We start from the raw sequence: 26,640 nt of genomic DNA on the forward strand, positions 1-26,640 counted from the left end.
ACTGAAGCCTGACTGAAGCAGGCTTGCACCGTTAATCAACATTAGCTTCTCCCTTAAACAAGAGCCTGAAGCTGTATTCTACCCAGCATTGGTTTAGGGTTTACAAGATTTTACTTTGAAGATTTGGCTTATCTGCAATAGATATTCTTTGTGTGGAACGGCTAACAGTTGTCCTCTTATCCTCTTAAATTTAGATTAGAACTGTGACTCTAGCTTCCTTCTAATGCCTGAGATAAAGGGCAGAGATCAAACCACAAGGAGAGTCCAAATCACAGAACACAGAGATTGGCTTCACTTGAAGAGAGAATATGAATTAATAAAATAATAAAGAAGAACAGAAGGAACTGGGCAAAACTATTCTACTGCTCAACTATAGCTTTTATATAATATACCTGTCTTTTTATCACATTAAGTTCACGTTCCACCAATATCCTAGCACCATCTGTCTTTGTGTAATTGAGAGGATTTATGTGAAGTTCAGGGGAAATAGAGAGTAAAAGATATCAGAAATAAACACAGAAATAGCTTTGGCAGTGCATGCCATTTAGTATTGCAAAAGCTGACAACAAGTTATCATAATTTTCTTTGAAGACACGTTTTGCAAAAGATCTTGCCAATCCCCACAGTTTTGATTCTATGTGTCATTTGTATGACTGGATGTGAATCATTCAGAACTCGGTTATCAGTTATCTAATATCAGAAGCATATACTCATTGCTAAATGTTTTCCACCATCACTGCTGCAGATGGCTTGACTTTTTTATGGTGTCCCTGCAACAACCTGAATAATAGCTGTTGGCTTTTGTCTGACATTCAGCCAGCTTTTTCACCAAATTACTGAGTTATTTTTCCTTATGAGACAGTATGGCAAACTGAGAACTGACATTAATATAGACTGATTATCATTATATTTAGGGGCATCTGCATAGTTAGACTTTTAGGCTATGGCTTTGACAGAACACTTGCTTTAGAAACAAAAGTAATATTTTCTATCTTCAGTTCATAGTTATTCCTAGAGAACACTACAAAATAGACTTAGCACTTCAGTCATAATTTTGGTAACCAAGGAGGAGTAAATTTAGAAAAATTAGTAAATGTAGAAAATTATAATACAACAAACAAACAAACAAACAAAAAACCCAACACCATATCATCTATGCTTCAAGGCTGTGAAGTACCAAGTTTGAGTAAACACCTGAGCACCTGAAATGACAGACGCACTCACTTCAGCTGATGTAACCAATCCTAAGAGCACTGCTGTCCCATGTCAGGTTTTGCCTCTTTGCTTTATAATGATAGAAGTAGATGGAAGTCATCACTGACCAGTATTTGCTGTACAATGGAGTAGATATCTGAGATGTGATGAGCATTTCTTTCAGCAAAGAGGAAATGGGGGCAAATGTTAATTGGAAAGTTAATACAGGGCACACTTGTGAGAAGTACTGTGGGTTTAATATTCATATGTAGAAACTATATCTATGCATTCACACTGCAATTCCATGTGTGGATGTTTCAAACTATTTCTGATGTGTTTTATACAGGAGGGTATATAGTCCATGCAAAGGGAATTCCAGCTTAAGCTATCCAGATAAATAGAAATAGTACTTCTAGATGGTAAAGAATAGAAGAGGTGCAAAATTTCAATTTGAGAGTGAATAAAAAGAAGTAGTTAGTAGTACAGGATGTAAATATGCATTCTTAAACTATGTGCAAGTCATCATTTCCTTAGTGAAACCTGACTCATACATAACTCCACTTCCAAACCCTTGCATTTTTCTGCCAAGTGGATTTGGGGTTTATGACCCACTGGAGGCTGCCTCTCAAGAGGGCAGAGATAGGCTGTTCTCTTCTCAAGCTGATAATATTTTTGAAAGATCCCTTGTATCTACAGTGAGGTCATAGAAATTAAACTTGCTTTATTAGGAGATACACTTAATGAAAATAAGAAATACAGACTTAGCATCTCCACTCTCCATCTGCATTCTGAGAGAGAAATTCGGAATAAGAAAGGATTGTCTGCAATTCAGACAATTTTGTGTCTGAAGTTAATAGCTGAGGCTTTTCAGAAGTCATTCCTTAAACCTAATGATGTAAGCTAATGGATTATTTTTAAAAGTGTTAAACATTGAAAGTTTGAGCTGACTGTTAGGTTTTTAGCTCCTCAGAAATTCAGTGGAGATACCAAGTTCTGGTTCTGATCCTGCTGAGTTGAATGGCCAATTTCCAATTAATTTCAGAAGGTCAAATTCTCACCTTCTACTTTGTTAAATCTTCATTATACTGTGTAGATGTTCCACTTGCAGTCATATGTACATGAAGACTAGATAGATAGATGGCTGTCCAGGGCCTTTCTGTCTGTTGTGCTGGTCTTCCAAGGACATACGTGTTGATGTAAGGTGCTTTCTTTGCTCTCTCCTTAATTATACCTGAAATTTATACCTTGACCTGAAACTCAGCAGAACAGATAAGGCTCTGGCCTGACTTACTTAGCTGGAAATGTTTTGTCAGTGAAGCAATTTCATTGGTTTGAGTGATGGGAGCTTAGCATGTTTCAGCATGTTGCCCTGGAAAATAAAACTATTAATGTCATGAAACTCATGTTTGTCTTATACCACACTTTTCAAGGTTAAACTTGCATGTTTAAAAACTAGAAAGCTGTATGACTTGCTGCCCTGGACTCTTACTCCACTGAAGTAGCTCTTCAGTTTTTACCTTCAGTTTCTTGTTTCCTTCTTCATGCTTTCCTTCATGTCTCCTTCAACTTTCACATTTGTAGTGAAGCCTGTCTCCTCTCTCATGGAGTAATATTTCCCAACCTGATTCAAAAACTCACAAAGAGATAATCAGAGACAGGAAAGCAATGAACTTGTATTCCCTAGAAGGACTTGACATCAATGAGATCAATACATTTTCCAATCTCCTCTCTCATTCAGCAGATAAGAGGTGTGAATAGATTGACTTCTTTTGAAATGTGAAAGAAAAATGTTAGGGAAAAACAGTTGGACACTGCTGTGGTGTCAGGTAGATAATTGCTTACATGGAGACAATTTTTTATATAAAACGAGTACGTTGTATAGGATGCAAATCTTTGCAAAGCAAACTTGTTTGCTTTATCCTGAAAGAATGATCTTTGTTGAGGAGAGAGCTAAGTACTTGTAGGATTTTATCTCATACACTGCCACAACCTTCCCAGGTTTTCTTTGTTCCACTATAACTGCTAGGTGGCTTTGTCTTATGCACAGTCAGATCACAGAATTATTTGAGCTTCACAGTTACTTCTACGCATAATTTTTCCTATGTATTGGAGAAATTATTTTCAAGACCCTTCTTAATGTGTGATCAGCCATCCTTGGCTGCGTGCTTGCTTGTGAAGACACCAGCATCCATTTTTGAAGACCGCTCAATCTTGGGAACTTTCAGCAGCAGATGCAAATCCAAATGTTACACACAGAGTCATTTGGTATTTAGTAATCAGCCTCTGCTGCAGTCCCTTATTCCTTATTGTCTTGTTGACTAAGAAGGGAAATTAATCCCTGTGCAGTTTTTAACAGCCTATTTAGGAATTTGTAGGCATTTGTTGGGTTCCCTTTATTTATTTATCTATTTATTTATTTATTTATTTATTTATTTATTTATTTCAATCTGAGTAGATTCTGTTCTTTTAACCTCCCCTAATGGGACTCTCTTTTAGTTATTTTTGATCAGTTTGTTACTGTCCTTCAGGGGAAGCTTCAGTTTTGAGTTAAATACAGCTTGGACTATGCTATGTCTTGAGAAAGGCTTTCCTCTTCATGTGAAATCTGCTTTCTGCATGCAAAACTGTCCACTGCCACCTCAGTCCTAAGTGCCTGGTCTCTCCACTCCCTTGCAATTACATGATTGTATACATAAATGAAGCAGGATGTGCAAAACAGACAGGAATATTGTTGCATTGAGCTGTTCATACTGCTGGGTAATGGAGAACCTCGCCCTGGGTTGTTCTGCACACAGCTTGGCCATTGCAGCTTGAATTCTAGGATGGAGTAATTCTACTTTCTCTACTTGATTATTAATAATGAGCAACCTTGAGCCTGCCATCGTTTCTAGAATACTGGCTTCGTCCCATGTCATTTGGACAATGCATTAGAAGGTTTCACTGAATCTCTGAAAATAGCATTCAGTGCCTCCAGGGATAGCTTACCTGAAGGCTCTGACTGTAAACTAAATACTGTATTATTATAAATGGCCTAAGGCCAGCTCTGGATCAGATCCAGGGCACTAACTTGTCTCTGGAAGAGAAACCTGAACTGCCACATAGCAGATTGACCCCTTCAAATTTAACTGAATAATCCTTGGTAGACTTCCCCAGCCCGTGGGCAAGAAAACACTTCAGTAATCAAAGACAGCACAGTAGAGCCGCCACAGAGTAGTGAGAGTGAATCAGTCAAAATGTTTAGAAGCATTGCATCTCCAAGAACAGCATGGACATTAGATGCAGTGTGTTAGACAGACTATCATGGAAGAGCCTTCCATCTCTGAATTTATGAAATAGTACTTCCAAGAATCACTAAATGGAGCTTGAAACTGGAGCTCACAATCAACCTTACAATCCCTGTCATGAAATTAAAAAAGGGAACAAACAGATCAACAAATATAATTTACTTTGCTGACAGCATTGAAACATCTTTTGAGCTTTTCTCATCCCTCTGCAGCCTGTTGCATCCAATGAGGAAGATGTGAGGAATACAGTGCTACTGCCACAAAGTGGAAGACGTTAAATGCAGTTGCAACCCCCAATTTTCACCAGCTGTGTTTTTCCTTGCAATCTTTTATTCTTGTAGAGCTTAGGCTTCATTTAGTAAGGCTTTCCACAGAAGAGAATGATCTAAGAATATATGTGTCTACATGTTTCCATGGTGTTTATTCCCCATCCACTCCCATCCCTCCAAGAAAGTGCTGGGCTTTTATTGTTGTGGGGTTGAGGTTTTTTTAATCATCTTTTTGGCAGGGTTTGGCATGGATGTGAAAAATTAACAAAGAATAAGCACGCAAGTATAAGCAGCCCATCTCTGGGATTGCAGAGTTTTTTTCTTCTCCATCTGCTGTAACTGTGATGGGTAAGGGGAGAGGGCCTACAGTTCAGAGCACTGAAGGGCCACAGTATTAATGCCCTGGAAAAGTACAGTCCGTGCTCAATTGGCATGAATGCTGACTTGAATCTGTTTTCCTTTTTCTCATGAACAACTGCATATGCAACTGTCATGGTTGTCTGTACTGCTGCCTTGAGCATAGCAGCAGTGACTTGCTGTTTGCCACTAGCCACAAAAACCTACTGCTAAACATTTGCTTTATGCAAAAGCATACTAATTATGTGAAACGAGGATTTCATGAGCCCTTCAGGCCTCAACTTTGGGCTTCTCAGTCCTGTTCCTCCATATGAAGAGAAGCTCTCTATGAAAAATAAGCATTTTCATGGGGTGGTTATGGGTGGCGTTAGTGGAGGTCCTCTGCCCAGTGCTCCTGCGTAGGAAGGACTTCTTTAAGAGCCCTGTCATTCTGTTGCCCTTTATCTGTTCTTTCTCGTTTTGTTCTACTGTGGACTCTTTCCTAGTTGCTGATGTCTAATCACCACGGAGACTTTCCTTGTCTTTAATCTCTTATCCCAGAGCCATAAAATTAAGAGCTATGCTACTGGACACTTCTATGTAACCTAGAATTTTGAGTGCCTGTTTGTGGGTGCACTGCTTGGGCCCTACTAGCAGTTTTTCAAGAACTGGTGATCAATGTCTGCTGAAAAAATTGTCTTTAGAGATGTTAAGTTTGAACCTAGATCCATCAGGCAGATTCACAAATATTCACTCGTTTATTATTTTGTCCCCAGGAAAGAAAAAGACTGGAGAATATGTCCAAGGTCAGAACATAAGTGGCAGCTTGAGATCTGACTATTTGTAATTCTTATGTGTGAGTTTGGTTTTGTTTCAGCATCTTGTCTTCAAGACATAAAACAACCAGTTCTTCCCAGTCTTACAGTGAATAATAAGATCCTTCTTGGCTATACAGGGAATTTGCCCACTAATATTGACTTTCTTCACTGATTTACGTGGGATTTATGCCTGCACAGAACTTGCAGACCCTCATATGTGTGATCATGCTGTCATACCTGGTTTACCTGCTCTTGTGGCTTCCTCTAGAACTTTTGTCTTCTAACATAAAAAACTGCACTGAGACTGGAGGCCTAAAAATGTTTGGCACATCTCCCTAAAGATGGAAAGTAACAAGAATTATAAAAGTAAAATCTGGGCGCTCAGAGGGCTCATCACTGCAGAACACCCCCACTTTTTAAAGCATATCTGGAAGGAGTCAGACCTGGACAGTGTGTTCATCTTATTCACATAGTATTTCTACTAAGACTCTCAAGAAAAAGAGAAGGAGTGGCCTTGTGTGCTTGCACACAGCTGCACCTCATTCAGGTTTCCCCATAGTAGTTTCTTCAGTGAACCTCAAATGAATGGGTAGCATGCTTATCAGATACTGTGAGGTCCAGATATGAAACATTTTGTTTGAGACTTTTGGGCGTGATTTCACAACCAGAAGCTGGATTCATCATCTAAAATACAGAATGAATTCCTAGGAATATCATAGATTGGGATACTGGCTACAAAATAAAGTAGGATACACCAAGTAGCAAAAAAACAAACAGACAAACAAACAAAAAAACAGTCAACAGTCCCACCTCCCTTTAGTAAAGAAGGTATGTTCAGCTCACAATCCCATTTTGCATTACCTTTATTTTTAAGGACTTTATTGAAGGTGTAAATCAATGAACAATATGCACTTGTGTACTCTTGTGCATGCAGCAGTCGGTGCTCCTCGTATATATTTGTTGTAGAGTTTGCTATCAGTATGCACTGAAATAAATAGAAGCAGTTATAAAATTGCAATACAATAAAACAGGCAGAAAATTCTTTCTGGATAATCAACCATGCAAATGTAAGTACAAAATAAACAGAGAAAGGAAGGGAAAGCCTAGAATTCTAGGGTGAAATGAAACCTTTCGATTTGGAAACCCACCATCCCAGGGGATATTTCCAACCCTGAAATCAGCATTTTATTCTTTTGGAGTGAATTTCCAAAGCCTTTAAAAGATGAAAAGGTTTTTAAATAGCTAAACAGCGGTAAGAGATGCAACTGCTGCAGTAGCTTTAATGAAAGAGCTGTGAGCCCAGTGGCTAAATAGCCTTTGGGCTTTTGGATGACTTTTTCAAAGATCAACCTTTTCCTTTTAAAGGGGGAAAAAAAAGAGAAAGAAAAAAAGAAGCTGTACACATAGGAACAAGGCAACACACACAAAGCTCTGTGATTTTTGCCTCTGGAGGCCTAAATTCAAATCCTAATTAAGTCACACAAGTCAAAATAATTTTTGGAGGTCACTACGTGCCATTTCTGCAAGTCACAAATTCACCTCATAAGCTATCTTGTATAATCAGCCACATGAGAGAATGGGAAGCTTTAATGGGTGATGGTCTCTGGTTAGAGATCTGACTTCAGCAGGACACTGCAGACAGTTCAGTGGCATAAGTCTTCTCAAAGTAGGTCTGCTGCTCAGGATCCTAAAAGAGTGGTGCAGTAAGGAAGCAAAGATAATGTCACTATTGATGTTAGCTGTTGCATAAGGATGAGACAGGGAAAATGGTCTGACAGGCACCTATATCAACAAGCAGAGTGGATCATGAACAGAGTCATGGAGCACTAGAGTCTATTTGTGGTAAGCCTTGGTGACCTGCTCAGTCTGGGCCTTGCAACTTTAATAAGAGCTCTGCCTGGATCAGTGTACGGTCAGTTCTTTCCATCCTGGACTGGATGGCCCAGGCAGTCTCAGTGCAGACAGAGCATACGGGTGACCTGAGCCCCCCTTAAAAAACAAAACACTACCACACTTACGAGGGAATAATTTAGAGGGGATTATTCGCAACCTCGGACACTAACAGATGCAATACAGTGTAGAATATGAGTTGCTTTATCACTTAACAGTAGATTAATAGCAATATTTCACTTTTGAGTTAAAGTAGACCAAAGAAAAATTTTAAACAAAAATGCATGTGTGCAAATATAAGCTGAGACATTCCTATATTGTGAGATTTTGATTTGTCATTAGTGTTCCACTTGTTCTGTTTCTGAAAGTTTGTAGAGAGGTTTTTGGAAGTTGGGTCCCAAAATGTTGTTTTTAGGCTGGTGTCACTGCTAGAACAGTAAAAAAAAAGGGGGGCAAATACTCTGGAATACCCAGGTCTATTTGTTCAATCTCCTATTTTGTTTCAGAAACACTGAAATCAACCTATTGGTTGGCTGGACACATTTTAAGTGTGTTTCATGCCTCTCTGTTCATTGTTGCCTTCAAGGATGTCCATGTACTGTGTACACTGAAGGATGAGTTTTGATCTTCCACTAACATAGGTCCAGTTCTCTGCCTTCAATGAAGTCTGTCTAAAACTAAAACTTTGTCAAAATGGGGTCTGAATTGCTTATACAAGTACAGAAACCCAGGACTTTAGTGACAGTTATTAAACATCTCCTGAATGGAATCATTGAATGGCTTGGGTTGGAAGGGACCCCAAGGAACATCAGGTTCCAACCACCCTGCCACAGACAGAACCACCAATCTCCAGATCTGGTACTAGACCAGGTTGCCCAAGAATGTCCTGAATCTGCCTGTATTTTCCATGCAGTGCTATAGGTTTTATGGAAAATGGTTTATGTAGTTGAAATGGAAGAATTGAGATAAATTGGCCTGGTCATGAATGTTGGCAGCCTATCTAGTTTGTTTGTTTTCATGGTTTTCTAATTTTGGTTTGGTTTGGTTGTTGTTTTGTTTGCTTGTGTGTGTTTTGTTTCTTTTCCTTTTTCTTTTCTTTTTTTTTTTTTTTTTTTTTTTTTTGGATGTTTTGTTTTCTTCTCTCTTCCATATTAAACCTGGAGAAAAGAAAATGAGGTGATAGAGCAGGAAACTTGTTGGAGCTCAGTATTTAGATGTAGAATTTTGATGTAAGAAATTCTATCTGCATAACTAATATTTTCAGTAGGAGTGTGGTAGCCCTGTGTTGCCAGACACTGTGCAGAGATACGTGATGTCCTCCAGTTTGTACAGAAAAATGGAAATGTTCCACCAAAAAAAAAAAAGAAAAAAAAAAAAAGAAAAAAAAAAGAAAGCTAGATGGAGATAGGAAGAGATGTAAATGGTAGCATCCTGATTATTTCTGGTTTTCCTCCCTTATTATATTTGCCTACAAAAATTTCCCAGTTGTACTTGTCTTAACAACACTTAATGTACTAGTGTTATATCAGCAAAATCTGCTTCTCAAGCAGTTGATTTGCTATGGTAATCCACATCTATTTGGAGCATTATTGGTGCTACTAAATCTTGCAAATCTGTGAAAACAAAACTAAGCAACAGTGTTGTTTACTTCAAATTGAGGGGGAGCTGATCTCCATTTATCTGTTTGGAAATGAAAAATGTGAAGTCAAATGCCAGCAACCTTCAGCATCAGTTGAAGTTGGACTGTAGACTTCTGTGAAGGCTGTTTAAAATTACAGATTTAAGACAGCAGTAAACACACTGAAGCCAATATCCTCTACCTCTTCTGCAAGCACAAAGTACTGTGCTGTATAACTATGGGATCAGAGAGCATTTTGAGAAGAAATAGCTTGCGATGGAAAAAGTTCAGCTCAATCACTGTGTGCCACAGACATTTTGACCTGCTGGTATTTGAATGCAAATTTTAATTCTCTTCCTAGGCTCAGTCAGGGACCTCATCTTTCCCATAATAGCTCAGTCTGTTAAAGAGCAGCCAACTGCAAAAAAACAATGTACACCCAAACCATAAACAGAAGAAATATGAAGATAGAAATGTACCAAAGAATGAAATAATACTGTGGAGTCCAGTAGCTATGCGTTGGAGGCTAAAAAACATGGTGGAAGGACTCAGTATCAGCATACTATACTGGTAATGTGGGGCTAGATGATTAAAAATTGTTTTATACATCTATGTCTCAGACTTTATACAGACTTTCCAGCTACAAAAGGGCATACATCTATGCAAAGGTGGGGCCACTATTTGATGGGTGATGAATACGTAGCTCTGTGATGTTACAAAGAAATAAGCTTGGCAAATTCTGTCGGTAACAATACACTTCCTGCATATTGTATGGAACAAAAAGCAAAAGTTTCTTCATGTCTTTTGTGTTTTCTTCATTAATAGGAGTTCATATAACAACAAAATGCCATTCCACTGTGACTGTATAATTCCAGACAATCTCAAATGTCCGTTCTACGTGTTTTCAGTTTATCTACCATCTAGCAGCTACAGTGTTTAAAGATCTCCGCTCTAGCCTCATTCTTGCACAAACTGCAGCAGCCTGGAAGGGCCATTCTGCAAAATTCCTGCTATTACAGTCTCACTACGAATTTCAAGCCAGTCAGGTCATATTTATTACAGGAGTGTGTGCTTTTGTAGCTTCGAGTTTCAGCCTGGCATTGCTTTTGCTTCTTCATAGAGCTGTGTGGGAAGTTTGGTCAGTTCTGGATACTTCCACTTCTTATCGGGGAAATTAGGCAATATAGCAATGAAAATAATAATGTTATCCAAAGTTTTTCTAAAATAAATGGGGAATTAATGTTTTCATGGATCAGAGCAGACTCTGGATCAGATCTCCTGGATTAATGTTCTGGGGTGAGGACATATAAATCAGATTTGGCGTAACCTATGTTAACAGAGTTGAAGAGGGAACCTCTACAGACTCTGTCTGCTTCCCTCTCCTTTCTTCTGGACTCATCTTCCATTGCTGCAGTTCCTTTGATTCTTTCTCACAAGTTCTCAATTGCAAGTCAATCACTTCCCTTGATGTTTCTATTGTCTCCATCAATGCAGTCCTCTCAGTAAATGCCTCCATTCAGCTCCAGCAGTGAATTCTAATCAAACTGCTGATATTTCTAGTTCATAGTGGAATTTCAGTTTTCTCATTCCATCTCTACACAACATATGGAACAACTGAGGTACCAAGGTGCACATGGAAATCTTGGACTATGTCTTATTCTTCCCACTGTGCAGGCATGATGACTCTTTCCTATTTCCTAATTTCCTAAACAGATTATTTTGTTTTCATCCTACAGAGGTGATATATCAGAGTAACTTGGATAAAGCATTTTTTTCTCTGTTTTACAATTCCTGTGCAATTGCCTTCCCCCAGCTCTGTCTTGCCCTTGTCTTGAGGATACTGTGATAGAAAGTTCTAGCTGTCCATATGCACATACACAATTTCCAAAATTCTGTGATTGAGGTTAGACAGTAAATATGAAAAGCTTTAAAAACAAGTGCTTGGAGATTGCAACTGACCTTAAATTTTGCTTTTCCCAAAACTACTTAAAACAAACATAGTAGTCAAAACAAATGATTTTTAACAGGAGCAAATGATCAAGTGCTTCTCCTTCCTTTGAGTGTCATCAGACTGAGGCTGGAGCAAACATGCCAGTCTCTCCTTTGCATCCATCTGACAGTGCCAGCAACAAAATATAGAACATTTCAGAACAGTTTTAAAGAGCAACTGTGGGTTAGAGTCCCTTTAAGACAACTAGGATGTCAGTTTTTAGAAAGAAATTCTATCCAGAATAGAAGCAAAAGCATCTGGAGTCCTTTGCTTGTATTTTTTAGAATAAATTTTATTATATTGTTCCCAAGTCCATAAAAGTAAGTCTAGTTGGTTTTTTTGTTTGTTTGTTTTTTGTTTTTTTGGGTTTTTTTTTATTAGTATTCTTAGTGTGTTTTTGCTTATTTGAGAATTGGGGTTTTGTATTTTTCACCTCCCTTCTTGCTCCTTTTGCCTTGAGTCAGCTCTGAGACATTCAATTCCCAATTCTACTTGTCTTAAAGGCTCAGTAAGGCTGAAAGTATTTCAGGTTGTCAAGATAAATGATAATGCTTCTCATGATGCACTTGATTGTCTAGACTGAAATGCTTAAAACATTTTGTTTCAACCAATGATTTTGTCATGTCTTAGTCACTACGTACGCAAAACTTCTAATTTTACAGAGCTTTTTTCCAAGAGATTTCAGAAAATGTGGTCCTTATCATATATTTCTCCCAGTCCTGTACCCTATCCCATTCAAGCGGAGCACTTATGCATTTCAGTTTATTTTTACTGGTAACAATAGTATTGACTATTGGCTTTAATGGAATTACTCATATGCTTTAAAATATGCACCTACATGAGTACTAGATAAAATGCCAACGAAGTGAAGACAACTGATCAAATTTCAAATACTGAAGGATCTGCAAGGTGGAATATTCATCCTTAGGATAATAATGCAATAAATCTAGATCTGTCTTTAAAGACATGTGATGGTTAAATATGATCCTTTTGTTCCTTCTGTGAATGGTAGAGTCAGATGGACATGTGCTACGAATACAATCACTTGAGGTGTATGTAGAAGCCAGGCAGGGATTTCTCAAGCAAAAATGTGCTTTATTTACATTTTTACTGACAAGCTAGGCAGCAGCCTTACAACATTCAGGCTCCAAACACATCAGCAGACTCAGAATCTGAAACTTCAAAATGAAGGCTTCAAGCAGGAAGCTATTTTAGTAGACAGCAAAGTGTTGCCTGTGCCCCTTCTTATTTATGCTACCTCTTTCTCCACATATTCTCCAATTTTCTTTTCCTACATGGTTACAAGCAAGATTTGGTTTCAGATAGAGATCTTGCTATTGGCCATAACCATCACATTTGGCTAGATAATCTCCTGAGGCAGTGGATTGCACAAATTCATCATAGACTGCAAAGGAAAAAAAGATTTAAAAAAATGAAAAAACAAATAATTTTTACCCCAAAGTTCCAAATTTGCTGTGCTTTAATTTTATCGAGTACTTTAACGTCACTCTGTAAAAGGTTATACTCTTCATTATAGAATACTTGAATCATTTGTATTTATAAAAGGCAATCATAAATTTCTATAGTCATTAAAAATCAATTAGCAATTTACTCAAGAAATAGAAAGCTAACCTTGGTACCCTAGCTAACTTGCTTTCTTTTAAGTTTCTGCTCTCCAGCATTGTGCACAGAACAAGACAAACTTCAGATTTTTCTTCAGTTGTCCATTCAGCATGTGTGGCTTGCTGCTTTCCAGTGACAACTGTCCTTCTGTGATGGATTAAACTTTTTCTGTAGCTGGAGTTTGTCAGTTGTTTTCAAAGGCATCTTGCACAAAATGTAGGGGTGTGGGTGTGTGAATTGCAAAGTCAGCAGAATTTAATGAATTGTGTCTTCCCCTCCCATTAACTGGATGAAAGATGTCCTGTATGTGCCTGCTGATGCTGAACTATTGTGTTAATAGATAATATACCTCTAACATTATCTTTGAACTATGATGCTGTTGTAATGAATGACATACTTGTAAAATGTGCCTATTTTCCCTAAAAACAATATAACTCTAAACAACCAGAATATACATGTCTTCTGTGGCTCCAATAATAAGTCTTCACCTAGTTCTGAAGAACTGTGAGACATAAGCATTAAAGTGTATTTGTTAATAGACTTTCCATTCCTTGGCCTCTACCACGACTGTTGGTTGTAATTCTGATTATGAAACTACAAAATTAAAAATCCTGGTGTTACCAGTAGATTATCTGCCTTCAGTTAAAGGTTGCAGCTCTAAGGTCTTAGTAATTAAGGGTGCTTGGAAAGGAAGAGCATTTCCACAGTAACAACGTCCACCAGACCTTCTCAAAATATATTTAAATACCCTCTTTTCATCTTGATGCAGAGCAGTTTCTTTGACTTCCAAGAGGAAGAGGAAAAAAAGTTTTGAGAAAAGTAATAGAATCTGATTCCCTTAGTCTGTGTGTAGTGAAGTTGTTCATAGTGAAATTTTTTGCTTTGTCCAGAGAGAAAGAACTGAGTCCAAGCACATTTGGAAACAAGAGATATGTGTTACAATTAGTGCACTGGGGGATTTCAGTCACCAAGATATCTGCTGGCAAGGCAACATGGCAGGCTGCAAGCGATCCAGGAGACTCCTGGAGTCTACTGAGGATAACTTCCTCATCTGGATATGAAACAAACCAGCAGAGGTGAAGGGTTGCTGGACCTGGTGCTCACCAATGCAGAGGAGATGATTAAAGAGTTAAGATACTATCTTAACCTCTTTAATCAGCAGTCTGGGCTGTAGCAACTATGCTGTGGTTGAGTTTGTGATCTGAAGGAACATGGGCCTTGCAAAGAGCAGAGCCAGGACCCTGAACTTTAGGTACAAAGTTCCCTCTGTGTAAGGAATTATTGAATGGGATTCCCTGGGAAACTGTCCTTAAGGACACAGGAACTGAGGAGCTGGCAGCTCTTTAAGAACTCCTTTCTGTGGGCACAAGAGCTCTCCAACACCCAGCAGAAGAAATCAAGCAGTGATGGCAGAAAACTGGCATGCCTGAGAAAGGACATGCTGGTTAAACTGAGCAAATAAGAAGGAATTGTACAGATTGTCGAAGTAGGGATGTGTAGCCTGAGAAGAAACAGGAATGCTGTCTGAGCATGTGGAGATGGGATTAGGAAAGCCAAGGCACCAACGGAACTGAACTTGACAAGGAGTGAGAAAAATAACAAGATGCGGTTAAGAAGTGGGTTCTACAGGTCCATTCATCAGAAGAGACAAAGAGTGTGTACCCCCCTGATAAATGAGAAGAGAGAATTGATTTCAACAGATGCACAGGAGGCTAAGATACTCAGTAAGTTATTTGCCACAGTCTTCTCTGGCAGTCAGGTTTCCCATGTGTCTTGCATCCCTAAACCTCTATGCAGGGGTCAGGGGAGCAAAATCCCTTGTGATGTAAGCAAAGAGCAAGTTCAAGACTACCTAATGAGACTGAATGTGTACGAGACTAAGGGGCCAATGAGATGCATCCCAGTCCCAAAAGAACTGGCTGATGTAATTACCAAGCCACTCTCCATCATATTTGAAAGGTCATGGAAGTTTGAGAGGTCATTTGAAAGTTGGGTGAAGTCCCTGGTGACTGGAAAAAGAGAAACATCATTCCCATTTACAAGAAAGGAAGAAAGACTCAGGGAACTACAGGCTAATGAGGTGAGCCTCAACTTTGTGCTCGGAAGATCATGGATCAGATCCTCAAAATTATGTTAAGGTATATGCAAGACAAGGAGGTGATCCAAGACAGCCAGCAGAGCTTAACTAAGGGCAGATCTTGCCTGACAAATCTGATATCCTTCTATAATGGATGGACGGTTTCAGTAGACAAAGGAAGAGCGATTAATGTCATCTATCTGAATATATGCAAGACCTTTGATATAGTCCCACATCATGTTTTCATCTCTAAATTGGAAAGTTTTGAAGAGAAAACTATTCAGTGGATAAGGAATTCATTAGATGGTTACAGCCAGAGGGTGTAGTCAATGAGTCTACATCCAGGAGGAGGGTGATGATGAGTGGTGTCCCCCAAGAATCAGGCCTGGGGTCATTGCTCTTCAACATCTTTATCTATGGTGTAGACAGTGGGATTGAGCATACGCTCAGCAAGTTTGCTGATGACACCAAGCTGAGTGGTGCAGTTGACACAATAGAAGGAAGAGATGCGATCCAGAGAGACATGGACAAACTTGAAAAGTGGTTCTACAAGAACTTAATGGGATTCAAAAATGTAAAGTGCAAGGTGTTGCACTTGGGTCACAGCAGTCTCAGGAATGTGTACAGACTGGAAGAACTCACTGAGAGCAGGCCTGCAGAGAAGTATTTGGGAGTTCTGGTGCAGAAGCTTGATGTGAGCCATATGGAAAGCCAACAGTATCTGAAAGTGCATCAAAAGAGGAGTGACCAGCAAGAAGAGGGGGGTAATTTTCTCCCTTTGCTTTGCCCTTGCGATGCTCCATCTGGAATTCTGTGTCCAGGTCTGGGGCTCTCAGCACGAGAAAGACATGGAGCTGTTGGAGTGGGTATAGAGGAGGGCCACAAAGATTACCAGAGGCCTGGACAACCTCCCCTACAAAGACTGGTTGAGGGATAAACTTGATAAACTGCTTGTTTATCAAGGAGAAAAGAACGATCCAAGGAAACCTCATTGTGGACTTCCAGTACTGAAAAGAAGCCTATGAATAGAAGGGAGACTGACTTTTTACAAGGTCTGATAGTGGTAGGAGGAAAGGGGATGGGTTTTAAGCTAAAATTTAGAGATTCAGTTTAGATGTAGGTGGAAATTCTTTACTAAGTGGGTGGTGAGGCCCTGGCACAGGCAGCCCTGTGGATTTGTGGATGCCCCATCCATGAAGGTTTTGAAGGCCAGGTTGGATGGGGCTTTGGACAGCCTGAGCTGATGGGTGGCAGCCTTGCCCATGGCAGGGGATTGGAACTGGGATGACCTTTAAGGTCTCTTCCAATCCAAGCCATTCTATTATTCCGTGATTCCCCAGAAAGATATTTTAGCCTAATAGAGATCAAAGCCAAAATAGAGATCAATATAGAGATCATATGGCAGGTAAAAATCTCCTTAATTCTGGTTCTTGTTTAGAAAATAGGACAAAATCTTGTCTCCAGGGACTGTAAATCTGTGTCCTCTTATTACAAGTGTCATGGATGACCAGACAGTTGCTCCATTTATTTATGCTGAGATCTGACACCTATTATTAATGACCATAATAGACCTTGCTGTCATTACAAAACAGAAAAACTAGCCAAAACAATGTTGATGTTAGAGGGAAGTCATAGCTGCCATTTAGAGAAAAAACACCTCCTGTTGCTTTCAGTTCCAGAAAGTAGGTATACTGCAGCAATCTGATTCTCATCCCAATCCCATCAGTATGAGATCAGAGCAAAGCTAAATAATTCTGGCCTGAGGGACTAAGCTGGGTTCTCCAGAGGCCATATGGAAAGTAAGGAGTCTCTTTTGCAAACTTCTTCCTTGAGGGGACAGAGTTTCAGCCTAATTCAGCTTCTGTAACACCAAGGCCAGTCAACTTCTGCACCTAAATGCTGACATGAAGAAATTTTGTTGTACAGTACCCAGTGAGGCAAGGCAGTATCACACTTTGTAGAGTAGAAATCTGAAACATAGTAAGCCAAAATGGCATCCCCACAGTTCTAGAGGGGGCATGTAGTGAATCAAGAGAAGGAATCTGTGACCCTAATTTCTGAGGTGCCTCTAAGGGGTGACACATCAGCATTCAGAACTGTATCAACTTTCTTACTGTTGACAGAAGTGAGATATAAAGATGGAGAAGTGAGCTGTAAAAGGTCAAACAGTTTAACTTATCAGACTTACTGCTATAAATGACCGTCTGTAGATTTACACCAATGCAGTGCTTCCAGCTAACTTAGGAATTGTCCCACACATACTGAAGTTCACACCAGATTGCAATTACCTTGAATACTGTAGCTGGAATATTGGCATTTAGACCTATACTGGCAGATAGCCTTTGTTCAGACCTGTCAATGTAGATGATCCATTGTTTCTCTTGTGATTCATATGGCTAATAGTAAACACCCCAGTGAGAAGTAAACAGAGAAAAAGAGCACTCAGTGACCAAAGAGCTAAGCTGTGTATCAATGCTTGTGCTGTCTGCCCTAGAGGTAACTTGTAAGAGATCCCTTTTCTGTTGATTGTAGACAAGAAAACTCAAAAAAATATTCTGCAAACCTGATCTGCACTCATTAGTGTGTAAATGACAAATCTCCTAATCTCAGCCTTAGAAACTTGAAAGAAACTTGTGCAGTTTCTCCATTTCAGCAGCATAATTAGGAAAAATCAACTGTATCACCTATGCTATGTTTACCATGAAAGCCTCCAGCTGCAATCAAAAGGACACGTGTACACATACACATGTGATTAATAACTATGTATTTACAGAATTATGATATGTCTCCAGAAAGCATTTTTAATCAAACACAGATGTGAGGTTTTTAATGGTAACTGAATGGAAGCATTGTTCATTTGAGGGATGTCTATCATGGATTTCTAGGATGGTTCCACTTCAGAGGAAGTATTTCCAGGTATCTGAAATGATACAATCTTAGCCAAGAATTTAATGTTTCTTAAATGTTGATATGTTACTATTTTCAGTAAGTGTGTTCCTTTTTCCCCCAACTTCTTCCAAGCATCCTTATATCTCTTCATTTCTTTTGGAGAAGCTTTTCTAGAGGAAATAGTAAACTTACAGTGCATTGTCACAGTGTCGAAGATTATTATTGACTTACCAAATACCTGATAACACATCAGTGTATCAGTTCCTACCACCTGTGTCTCAGTCTCACATTATATGGAATGATCTCACCTTCTGCTGTAAAAAATTAGATGTGAGAGCATCCAACTTACGGAGTCCAGCAAGTAAGAGACAGTAAACACACAACAGTCTGCCAAATACTGGTGATTTCTCTAAGATACCACTGTCTCTGCCTCTTAGCTTATCTATCATGGCTGGTCAGTAAAAAGGAGGTGAAAAACAGACTCCGTAAATGTTCCGTTTGAGAAGTCCAAAATGCTCTTCTATACTAGGACACAGATCTGCTTTTCAAGACTAATTTGTACCAATGCTAGCTGATATAAACATGCAGCTGTGCAGGCAGTGGGAATAGCCAGAGTACGCTATACTGTAGCTATATACCGTATTGGTTGCAAAGGAAGCTTCTTGCTATCTGGAAATTTCTTCATGCTGGAGTAGTACAAAGGGACAAGCCCTTCCATTCTCTACCAGAAATTCTGATATTTGTTATTTAGGATTCAGTCAAATCACAGCTTTGAGAAGTTGTATTTTTCCAGCTGACTTTTCCAGCTGAAGGAAAATGTGGACAAGAGATAAATGCCACATAGCTGAGGCTTTTTTATCGCCATCCATCATAATTAAAGAGTAGTCAAATCATCATTGTGACTGTGTAAATTCTTATGGCAATTTCTAAAAGTCATTCATAACTATTGTTTGTGTGGCATTCTTGGTAGAAGGAAGAGGATGTTAAGTCTCATTTCTTGACCTAAGTCCAGATTAGGTGCTTACATTTTGCCTGTATGATTTCTTAGCTGTGATTTTGGGTGAATGTTTGTACCATGGTATTTTGTTCTCTTTGAGGCATTGCTGTGTGTCACGGCAGAGGTGTCTACTTTTTGGTTAAGTGTGATGAAAAGTGGCTTGCAAGCATAAGGAATAGTTAGTGATACTTCCAAACTAACTGAGCAATTGTACAAAAGTATTCAAAGGGAAACTGGGTAATATGCTTAGTGTTAGAAAGACACCTAGACTTCTGAAAGGAGGTGTTCTGACCACAAATCTATTAGTCCTCTGAAGGAGATGATGATCTCTTTCCACAGAGACAGATTTTGAGGCTATGTTTTAATGAGTTTCCTTCAGTTAAGTTGCAGCTGAGGGAGCCCTGAGACGGAGTTTAGATTGGCCCATTGACTGTGGACTGTTGCCAGACGAGGACTTTAATGACTGTACTTTAAAAGGAAAATGAATGATGAACTTCCACCCACAAAGAACTGATTATATTAGTGTTACTCTCCTGCCTTGTCTTATTGAAGGTCTGAAATCCTTTTCCTGAATTGTTACGAATCTTGAGTCAGATTGCCTCCCTAATGTGTGTCTCAGTGTCCATGTATGGAAGAATATTTCTTCTGTGATCACAACAAATGCTTAGGTTGCAAAGGAGAGAGCATTTTCCTAGAAGGAGAGTACAAATCATGATAAAACTTTTAAACACATGGAGAACAAAAGAACCTATATTTTTTTAAGCTGTTTAGGTACTTTAAAGTTTGCAATTTAAGTTCAGAAATCATTTTAGTGCTACTAAATATGTTAAGTGCCATCTGTTTCTCTAATGATGCTATTTCTGACTCAGGAGATAAGCATTTATGAAAAGTAAAGAAGAAGGGACTCTGTTATTTTGATACCATCATGAAAATGCAGTTCTATGAAGGTATCTAGCAACTCTCCAAAATTTTGAACTTCAGAGGAGACTTCAAGATAAAATGATGTTTATACACTACATGCTTTTAGCATAAGTATCTTGCATGCTAGAGTTGCTCTACACATAATACAGGCCCAAGTACTAAAATAACAGTCTTCCTGCTTCATTTGCAGATGCTTGTAGTAGTATTAAAACTATATTTATGTTCACACCATTTAATTTACAGTCTCAAATTGTTTGAGTACTCAGTTGTGTAGTAGTCAGATTTTGAAAGAGGTATTCATGAATCAAAGAAAGAAAGTTTGCAAGAAAACTTTAGAAAACATTTGACCAGGTTAGAACACGTTGGGCCTTGGAAGGACTTTTACTCAAAAGCATACAACTACTACTCTGATTGTGGTAAACTGTAAAGATTACACAATTGTTGCCAGGGAAAGATCAATATTTATCCACAGTTACCACGTGCTTCTCTCTAAAGTGTGCATACCTGTGCTACAGATGGGAAAAAATGTGATCTGATAACACACTCAGGCAATGCTTAGCAAAAATTAACAGTATTGTCATGGGCAGAAAACATACGCACAGAAGTTAGAACAGAAGCTCAGAGGTTGTCAGTTGGGCCCATGCAGTGCTCTGGGTAAATTCCAGAAAGTGATAGTCTACAACTTCAATCATACTAGACATCAGCCTATATTAATCATTGCCTGTAAGGAAACAGCCAGAAGAAAAAAGCAATTAAAGGAAAGGTTGCACCAGAAAGAACGTACAGAAACACTTGCTATGATCATGTATAAATCAACCACAGGCTCTATTTACAAACCTTTCTATCTGTTCCTTTGCTTATTCATTTCTGCTTTCCCTCTCTGTCTTCTAACTTTCCTTCATCTTTCCAGATGCAGGACGCTATGGGCTATGAGTTACCATGGGTGTATTTTGTCAGTCTGGTCATCTTTGGATCCTTTTTCGTTCTAAATCTGGTACTTGGTGTGTTGAGCGGGTAAGCTGACAGTTTTGGTGTCCTTTTTCCAATGCTACAGGGCAAGACTCCATAAGAAGGGTTCTTCCCTGTCACCAGGATTCTTTTGGATGGATTAAAAATCTGAATCCAAGGAAGCTTTCACATCAGCCCTCAAAAATCTTGGCTAAATATTTAAACTTTGCAAATAACAATACAGGTAACAAAAGAGGTGTGTTTCTCTGACAGAAATTCAATATCGGGACTTCCAAAATCACTACTACTGCCCTTCCATAAATTTCCAGAAAATCGATTATTGAAAATCTTACTGCTGGTGACTTGGGATCTCTTTGGCTGGAGCCTTGCAGTGCTCAGACACTGAGCTTGTCTCACTAATTATCATTCCACTCTTCCAGGTCAATGATGCCATAGGAAGGGACTGGCCCTGGATCTATTTTGTTACACTAATCATCATAGGGTCATTTTTTGTACTTAACTTGGTTCTCGGTGTACTTAGCGGGTAAGCAGTACCAGGAAAATGTTTTATTACTGTTTATTTTTAAAAATTTGTATTTTTATTCGTACTCTGTTGTTATCAAAACAACAGACAATGGCAGGTTGATCTCTGGAATTTTAGTAGAAGACCTGGGCTATTGCTGTGCAAATGGCAAAACATGGCCTTCCTAATCTGGAAACTACATTTTAAAATAAACTATTAAAAAAAAAAATACAAGACAACTCTGTAACATATTCCTCTACATGAAACCTCTACCTATACTCTTTGGGAAGAGGACAACACTACGTTCCCCTGTTAAACATGTAACATGTCGTTCACCACGGACTAAGGGGATTATAGTAAAATCTTTGGAAGGGTCACTGGGACTGAAGGAGGAATGAGAGTATGAAACAAATCCCTTCACAGTTGTGAATGATCCCACAGTTGTGGGATGAGATTCCTGCCAAATTACGTCTTCTCACATGAGAAGTTTTCACATTGCTTAATATCTCTACAGCACAGCCTAATGGGAGACTTTTCCCTGGAGTGTGCCTTGCATGCGTTTCTTCTTTAATAAGCACATCCTCTCTGTTGTGTGGATTACAAGCCCAGCATTATTCAGGGAGAAAAGATAATTTCCCTCTGACCTTTTCTAAGACGGAGCAGAGAAACAGGAGAATTTTTTCTGGTGTTTAAACATCCCTAAAACATCTAGCTGTATCTCGTTCTGCAGTATAACCCTCACTGCAAAGCATTATTTTGGTAGATTTGATTAAAAACAATTGATATTGCTCCCAGTAGTTAAAAACTTTATTGCCCCTGGGGAGCTAGTTAATTAGAGGATGGAAGCCAGTGAGCATTCCTCTCTAGATTTTTTTTAAGATCTCCCAGATTTAGGCATCAAATTCCATATTTGGGAAAGACTGGATGCCTACAGCCATTCCATGCAAATAGATAATTATGACATGAGGACTTTTATGCATCCTCTTCTTCATTGTTTCTAGCATTGTGCCTCTCTGCCTTCAGTGAGCTCTAAGCGAATTTGGTCAGAGCCAGTACTTGTCTGAGCAGGCAGCCCTTAAATCTCCTGTCCTTTGATCATAAAGAGGGGCAAAATCTTCTCTGAACAGGAGAGAGGTCTCGATGCTTCATGTGTGTTACATTCTCAGTGTGACAGAAGCATAGGAAGAGTAGTAGTAGGACTAGAGAAGAAGATTCTGCTTTGATCGTTCTGGGAAGAGACAGGTAATAGCAGATCTACTTGAGGGGTTATTATTGTCTTCATTACTCCATTGAAGGTTACATGCAGCTAAGACAGCTGCTACAAACTGAAGAGTTTTCAAGTAGTGAATGGAGGAGAAAATCCCCAGTAATAAAGTGTCAGGCAGTAGTCTGCATTTGAATTTCTGGAGAATAATATTCCAGGTACAATTTTAAAACATAAGCTCCTTGTCTCTCCACGTGGATACTTTGCTCAGCAGGTAAGGATCAGCAGTAAAGGAGGATGACGACCTGACAGTGGGTAAGCGGTCTATAATATCAGAGATGCACTCAAGGACCATGTAAGATGGTGGTTAAAGATTATATAGTATCTGATTGGGTAAACAGTGCCTGTGAGCCCAGCCTGAGGACTGCTTATTGTTGAAGCAGTGCTGATTCAATTTACCAACACTTGGATTTGTGTACATAGTGGAAAATTACATTTCCTCTCTCTTTCATTTTTCAACCAAAGAAAGTGTTTTGGGACCTGGATGCCCCATCTCCTGAGATACTGCAGCTAGACCACCACAGCTAGTGGTGAGAGATGAAAACAGTCTGCAGGGAGAACTGAAATTAAAGATGAAGTTCACCTTGTTTATGCTGTGAGTCACTCTTCATGGCTGTGTTCACAGTATTATGACAGCTGCACTGTTTCTGCAATTTTCTTTTTTTTTTTTCCCAACTGGAGAAAAGTAAAAAGAAACTTCAGTATTTGCATCTATGAAGAAAAAAAGAAAAAGAAGAAAAAAATGATGGCAGAAATGTTCTAAATTTTCTTTGGGCTAAATAAGCAATTCTTAAACAATTAACTTCCTAATGCAGTTCTAAATTCTGCTGAGTTGCAAAGTGTCTTCACTTTGCAGCTTCAGCTTTTTTTAATAAACTTGCTGTTAGTCTGTTCTGTGTAGATGATCACCTGTCTGTTCTGCGTAGGTACAAAGCAATATTCCTGGGCATCTTTGTAGATCCATTCTGAGCATCTCTGATTTATCCCCATTTATCTATATCAGGAATGTTAACAAGCACGTTGTGTAGGTAGACTTCATCAGTGACAGATTGGCTTGGTTTATTTAATCGCTTCTGAATACGTAAGTGTAATTAATTGTACTCACAAAGACACTTTGATTGCACCTGCAAAATCAAATGCTGAGTTCTGTTCTGCCTGCAGATCTCATTTGTAATTTATTTTTCCTCAGTGTTTCACCCATTCATGATTCTTCTGGTGAATTTACTAATCACATGTTAAGCTACATAGTATGACAGAGTATTTATGTACAGAGCTATCATCCTTTTCCGGTCTTGACTGAGCATACATTAAAACTCTGGTATTCCAAAGGAAATATCTAGCCAACAGGTCATGCAGTTTACCTTCTCAAGCCAAGAAAAAAGGTGTCCACAGCACTGCTGAGAGTGGGGAAACTACTGCTAGAGGTCTTCTGAGAGCAGAGATATTTGCTTCTGTGTTACTTGTTTCAGTTGATTAGTGATGGAAAAAATGACAGTGTGGGCTCAACTTTCATACTTTCATGCGGAAGCATACAAATTCACATTTATTTCATAGTTTGCTTATCACTGATCCAAATCCCAGGACACAGTTCAAACAATAAGTTTCCTAAAGCAAACTAAAGGCCAGAGAACAGCCATTTCTTCTGCTTTGAGAGGATCCTGGAAGCCCAGCTGACTGTTTCTGATTTTCTTCCTGCTGAAGAAATGATTAGAGTGGATAGGAGGCTGTCTATGCTTGCAGCTCCTCCTTAGAGCATCAGGAACAATATTCTTGAGCTTTCAGGACTCTTCCTAGTCTAACCCCTCTTCCAACCCTTTCTAATCATAGAATCATAGAATGGGTTGGGTTGGAAGGGGTCTCAAGGACCACCAACATCCATATCTAATTCTAGAACAGGTTAGATCCACATTGTACCTGTCAGCATGGGCCATGAATGATTGAAGCCTTATTCTGCACTAAGCAAGAGGTTTGAAGTCCTAGAATTCAGCTGTTCCACAACACCTTTTAATGTGAGAATTCATGCTGAGATCAGACATGGACATAAAATATATCTTTTTCCTCATCAGGATAGACAAAAGAAATTTTCTTCTGCACCTATACAGCCTACAGAGCTGGGTATTTATATTTATGACCTTTACCCACTCTAGCCTCAGACTGAATATCTCTCCAGAATGCTCTGCTTTTTGATTTCTCCTTTGACCGAGGTGTCTTATAGTTTTCTAAGAAAAGCAAAGGAAAGTGAAGCAAACCAAATACTCATAAAACCAATATTCACCAACTCCTGAACAGAAGTTGTCTCATTCACTGAAGAGAGACAGATTATTTGGTGGTTCCACTAACCTCTGCTGACCTTATTCTGACATGATATTGTATTTTTTTTTTGAGAAGGCCACCTCCAGTCTCAAGACAGCACCTCTATCAGAAAGCTTATTGGCTTTTTGGAAGCTTGGCTTCCCTGCTGAAACTGCAAACAATGAACATTTATTGCCAACTGTGATGGTGGCAGAGGTACTGTGCACACCTGCCTGCAATAGGAACTGGACTGAGGTCACCAACTCATTTCAGATAGAATAGTAAATGACCATGGGTAGTAATTCTTGATTGTAAACTACATTTGCCCAAGTACAGGCTGGCATTCCACACGGGAAGTGGTTGGAATTGCATTAGCAATTTCCAGAGCCACCTGTTCTCAATAGTCTAGTGCTAGCAGAGCATAGAAATTGAGATAATTTAAATAAGTTGTCTTCTTTGGAGAATCATATGAAAATTGGAATACTATACGTTGTACAAAGGAAAGAGACAAATGAACTCTTAGAGTAAGGGATCACAATATTTTCAGTTGTGCCATTAAAAAGCTAGTAACAAATTAATTTGTATGCAGATATTGAGCATACTACCATGCTGCTAAAATCTCACTTCAGTTTAGTCATCTCTTCTGCCAGCCCAAGTCCCGCTTGAGAGAGACAGTGCATGGGGCTGGCAAGTTCCAAGCAGGCACTCAACTGAGATGTATTGAATATGTGACCCAGTTCAGTGCACAGAAGAATAACTTTCTGCAAACTGTGTCATTTCATGATATTTTCCACACTATGGTTTTTTTTTTAAACCACCTCTTGCAAGTTGTATCCATATAAACATAAGTACTTCTCAGTTGGAGTTGAGAATCCAATCCCTTTCGAAAGTGCTCCTATTTGTTAAAATTCCAAAATACAAGTTTATGACCCAACTATTGGAATACTGGAATTTGAGTTTTCAAACTGACTTAATAATGCATAGATCATTCAGTGGTTTTTTGTTGTTGTTGTTCTTGTCGTTTGTTTGTTTTGTTTTGAAGAGTTAATTCCTTAATTTGTATTATTTACAATGTGAGACTCAGAAGAAACATATTATTGAAGCAGCAAAAAATAATTGGTATTGATTAGACTTTTAAAAAATATTTTCTAGAGTTATTGTTGTTGGGGTCATTCTTGCCACGCTTGGCAGTAGGCTTTTCTGCCTGATAGCTGTTTGGTCCCAGGGTTGGCTATGATCTACCTTTGGGCCTAAGAAGCCACTGATTCTCTTCCTCATTTCCACCTTCTTTATCACTGTCGCAAGAGACATGTGGCAAGCAATGTGACAGGAGCGAGGATCACACAGGCTTCTTTTGTCACATACTTTGCCTTTAAATGAAGACATCTTCTTACTCGCATTCTGATGCAGTGCTGGTGTCCTGAACAGCTCATAACATGAAAAAAGCCTGATCCAAAGACAATGAAGTGAATGGAAATATTTCAAAGGGTTTTGACCAGACAGGAGAGAAGTACTATAGCATCATTACTGGAAACTTAGGATAATTCATGGGGCACTCATTAATTTTTGGGTGGGATTTCATAAACCTAATATTACCTCACCAAAGTTAGTGATAAGTTTCCTATTTTGTGGGGAAATCAGCCTAAAGACAAGCATTAGGCTTTCCTTTCCTTTCCTTTCCTTTCCTTTCCTTTCCTTTCCTTTCCT

The 26,640-nt window shown here is 39.0% G+C and overlaps 1 protein-coding gene across 19 annotated transcripts in view; it reads left to right on the forward strand.

Moving 5' to 3' along the window:
• The window catches only part of CACNA1C (calcium voltage-gated channel subunit alpha1 C), a 476,152-nt gene that overhangs the window by 303,069 nt on the left and 146,443 nt on the right, over positions 1-26,640 (forward strand). For 12 of the 19 annotated variants that reach the window (XM_042889407.1, XM_042889394.1, XM_042889406.1 and 9 more), the window contains exon 8: positions 20,817-20,920. In XM_042889407.1, the coding sequence (XP_042745341.1) occupies positions 20,817-20,920 (104 nt within the window). Of the gene's footprint in view, positions 1-20,816; positions 20,921-21,294; positions 21,399-26,640 lie in introns of all 19 variants that reach the window. The other 7 variants (XM_042889395.1, XM_042889403.1, XM_042889405.1 and 4 more) reach the window with 1 other exon arrangement.

This window comes from Lagopus leucura, unplaced genomic scaffold, assembly GCF_019238085.1.
Source record: "Lagopus leucura isolate 7727_CA_CO unplaced genomic scaffold, USGS_WTPT01 Super-Scaffold_100159, whole genome shotgun sequence".
NCBI lineage: Eukaryota > Metazoa > Chordata > Aves > Galliformes > Phasianidae > Lagopus > Lagopus leucura.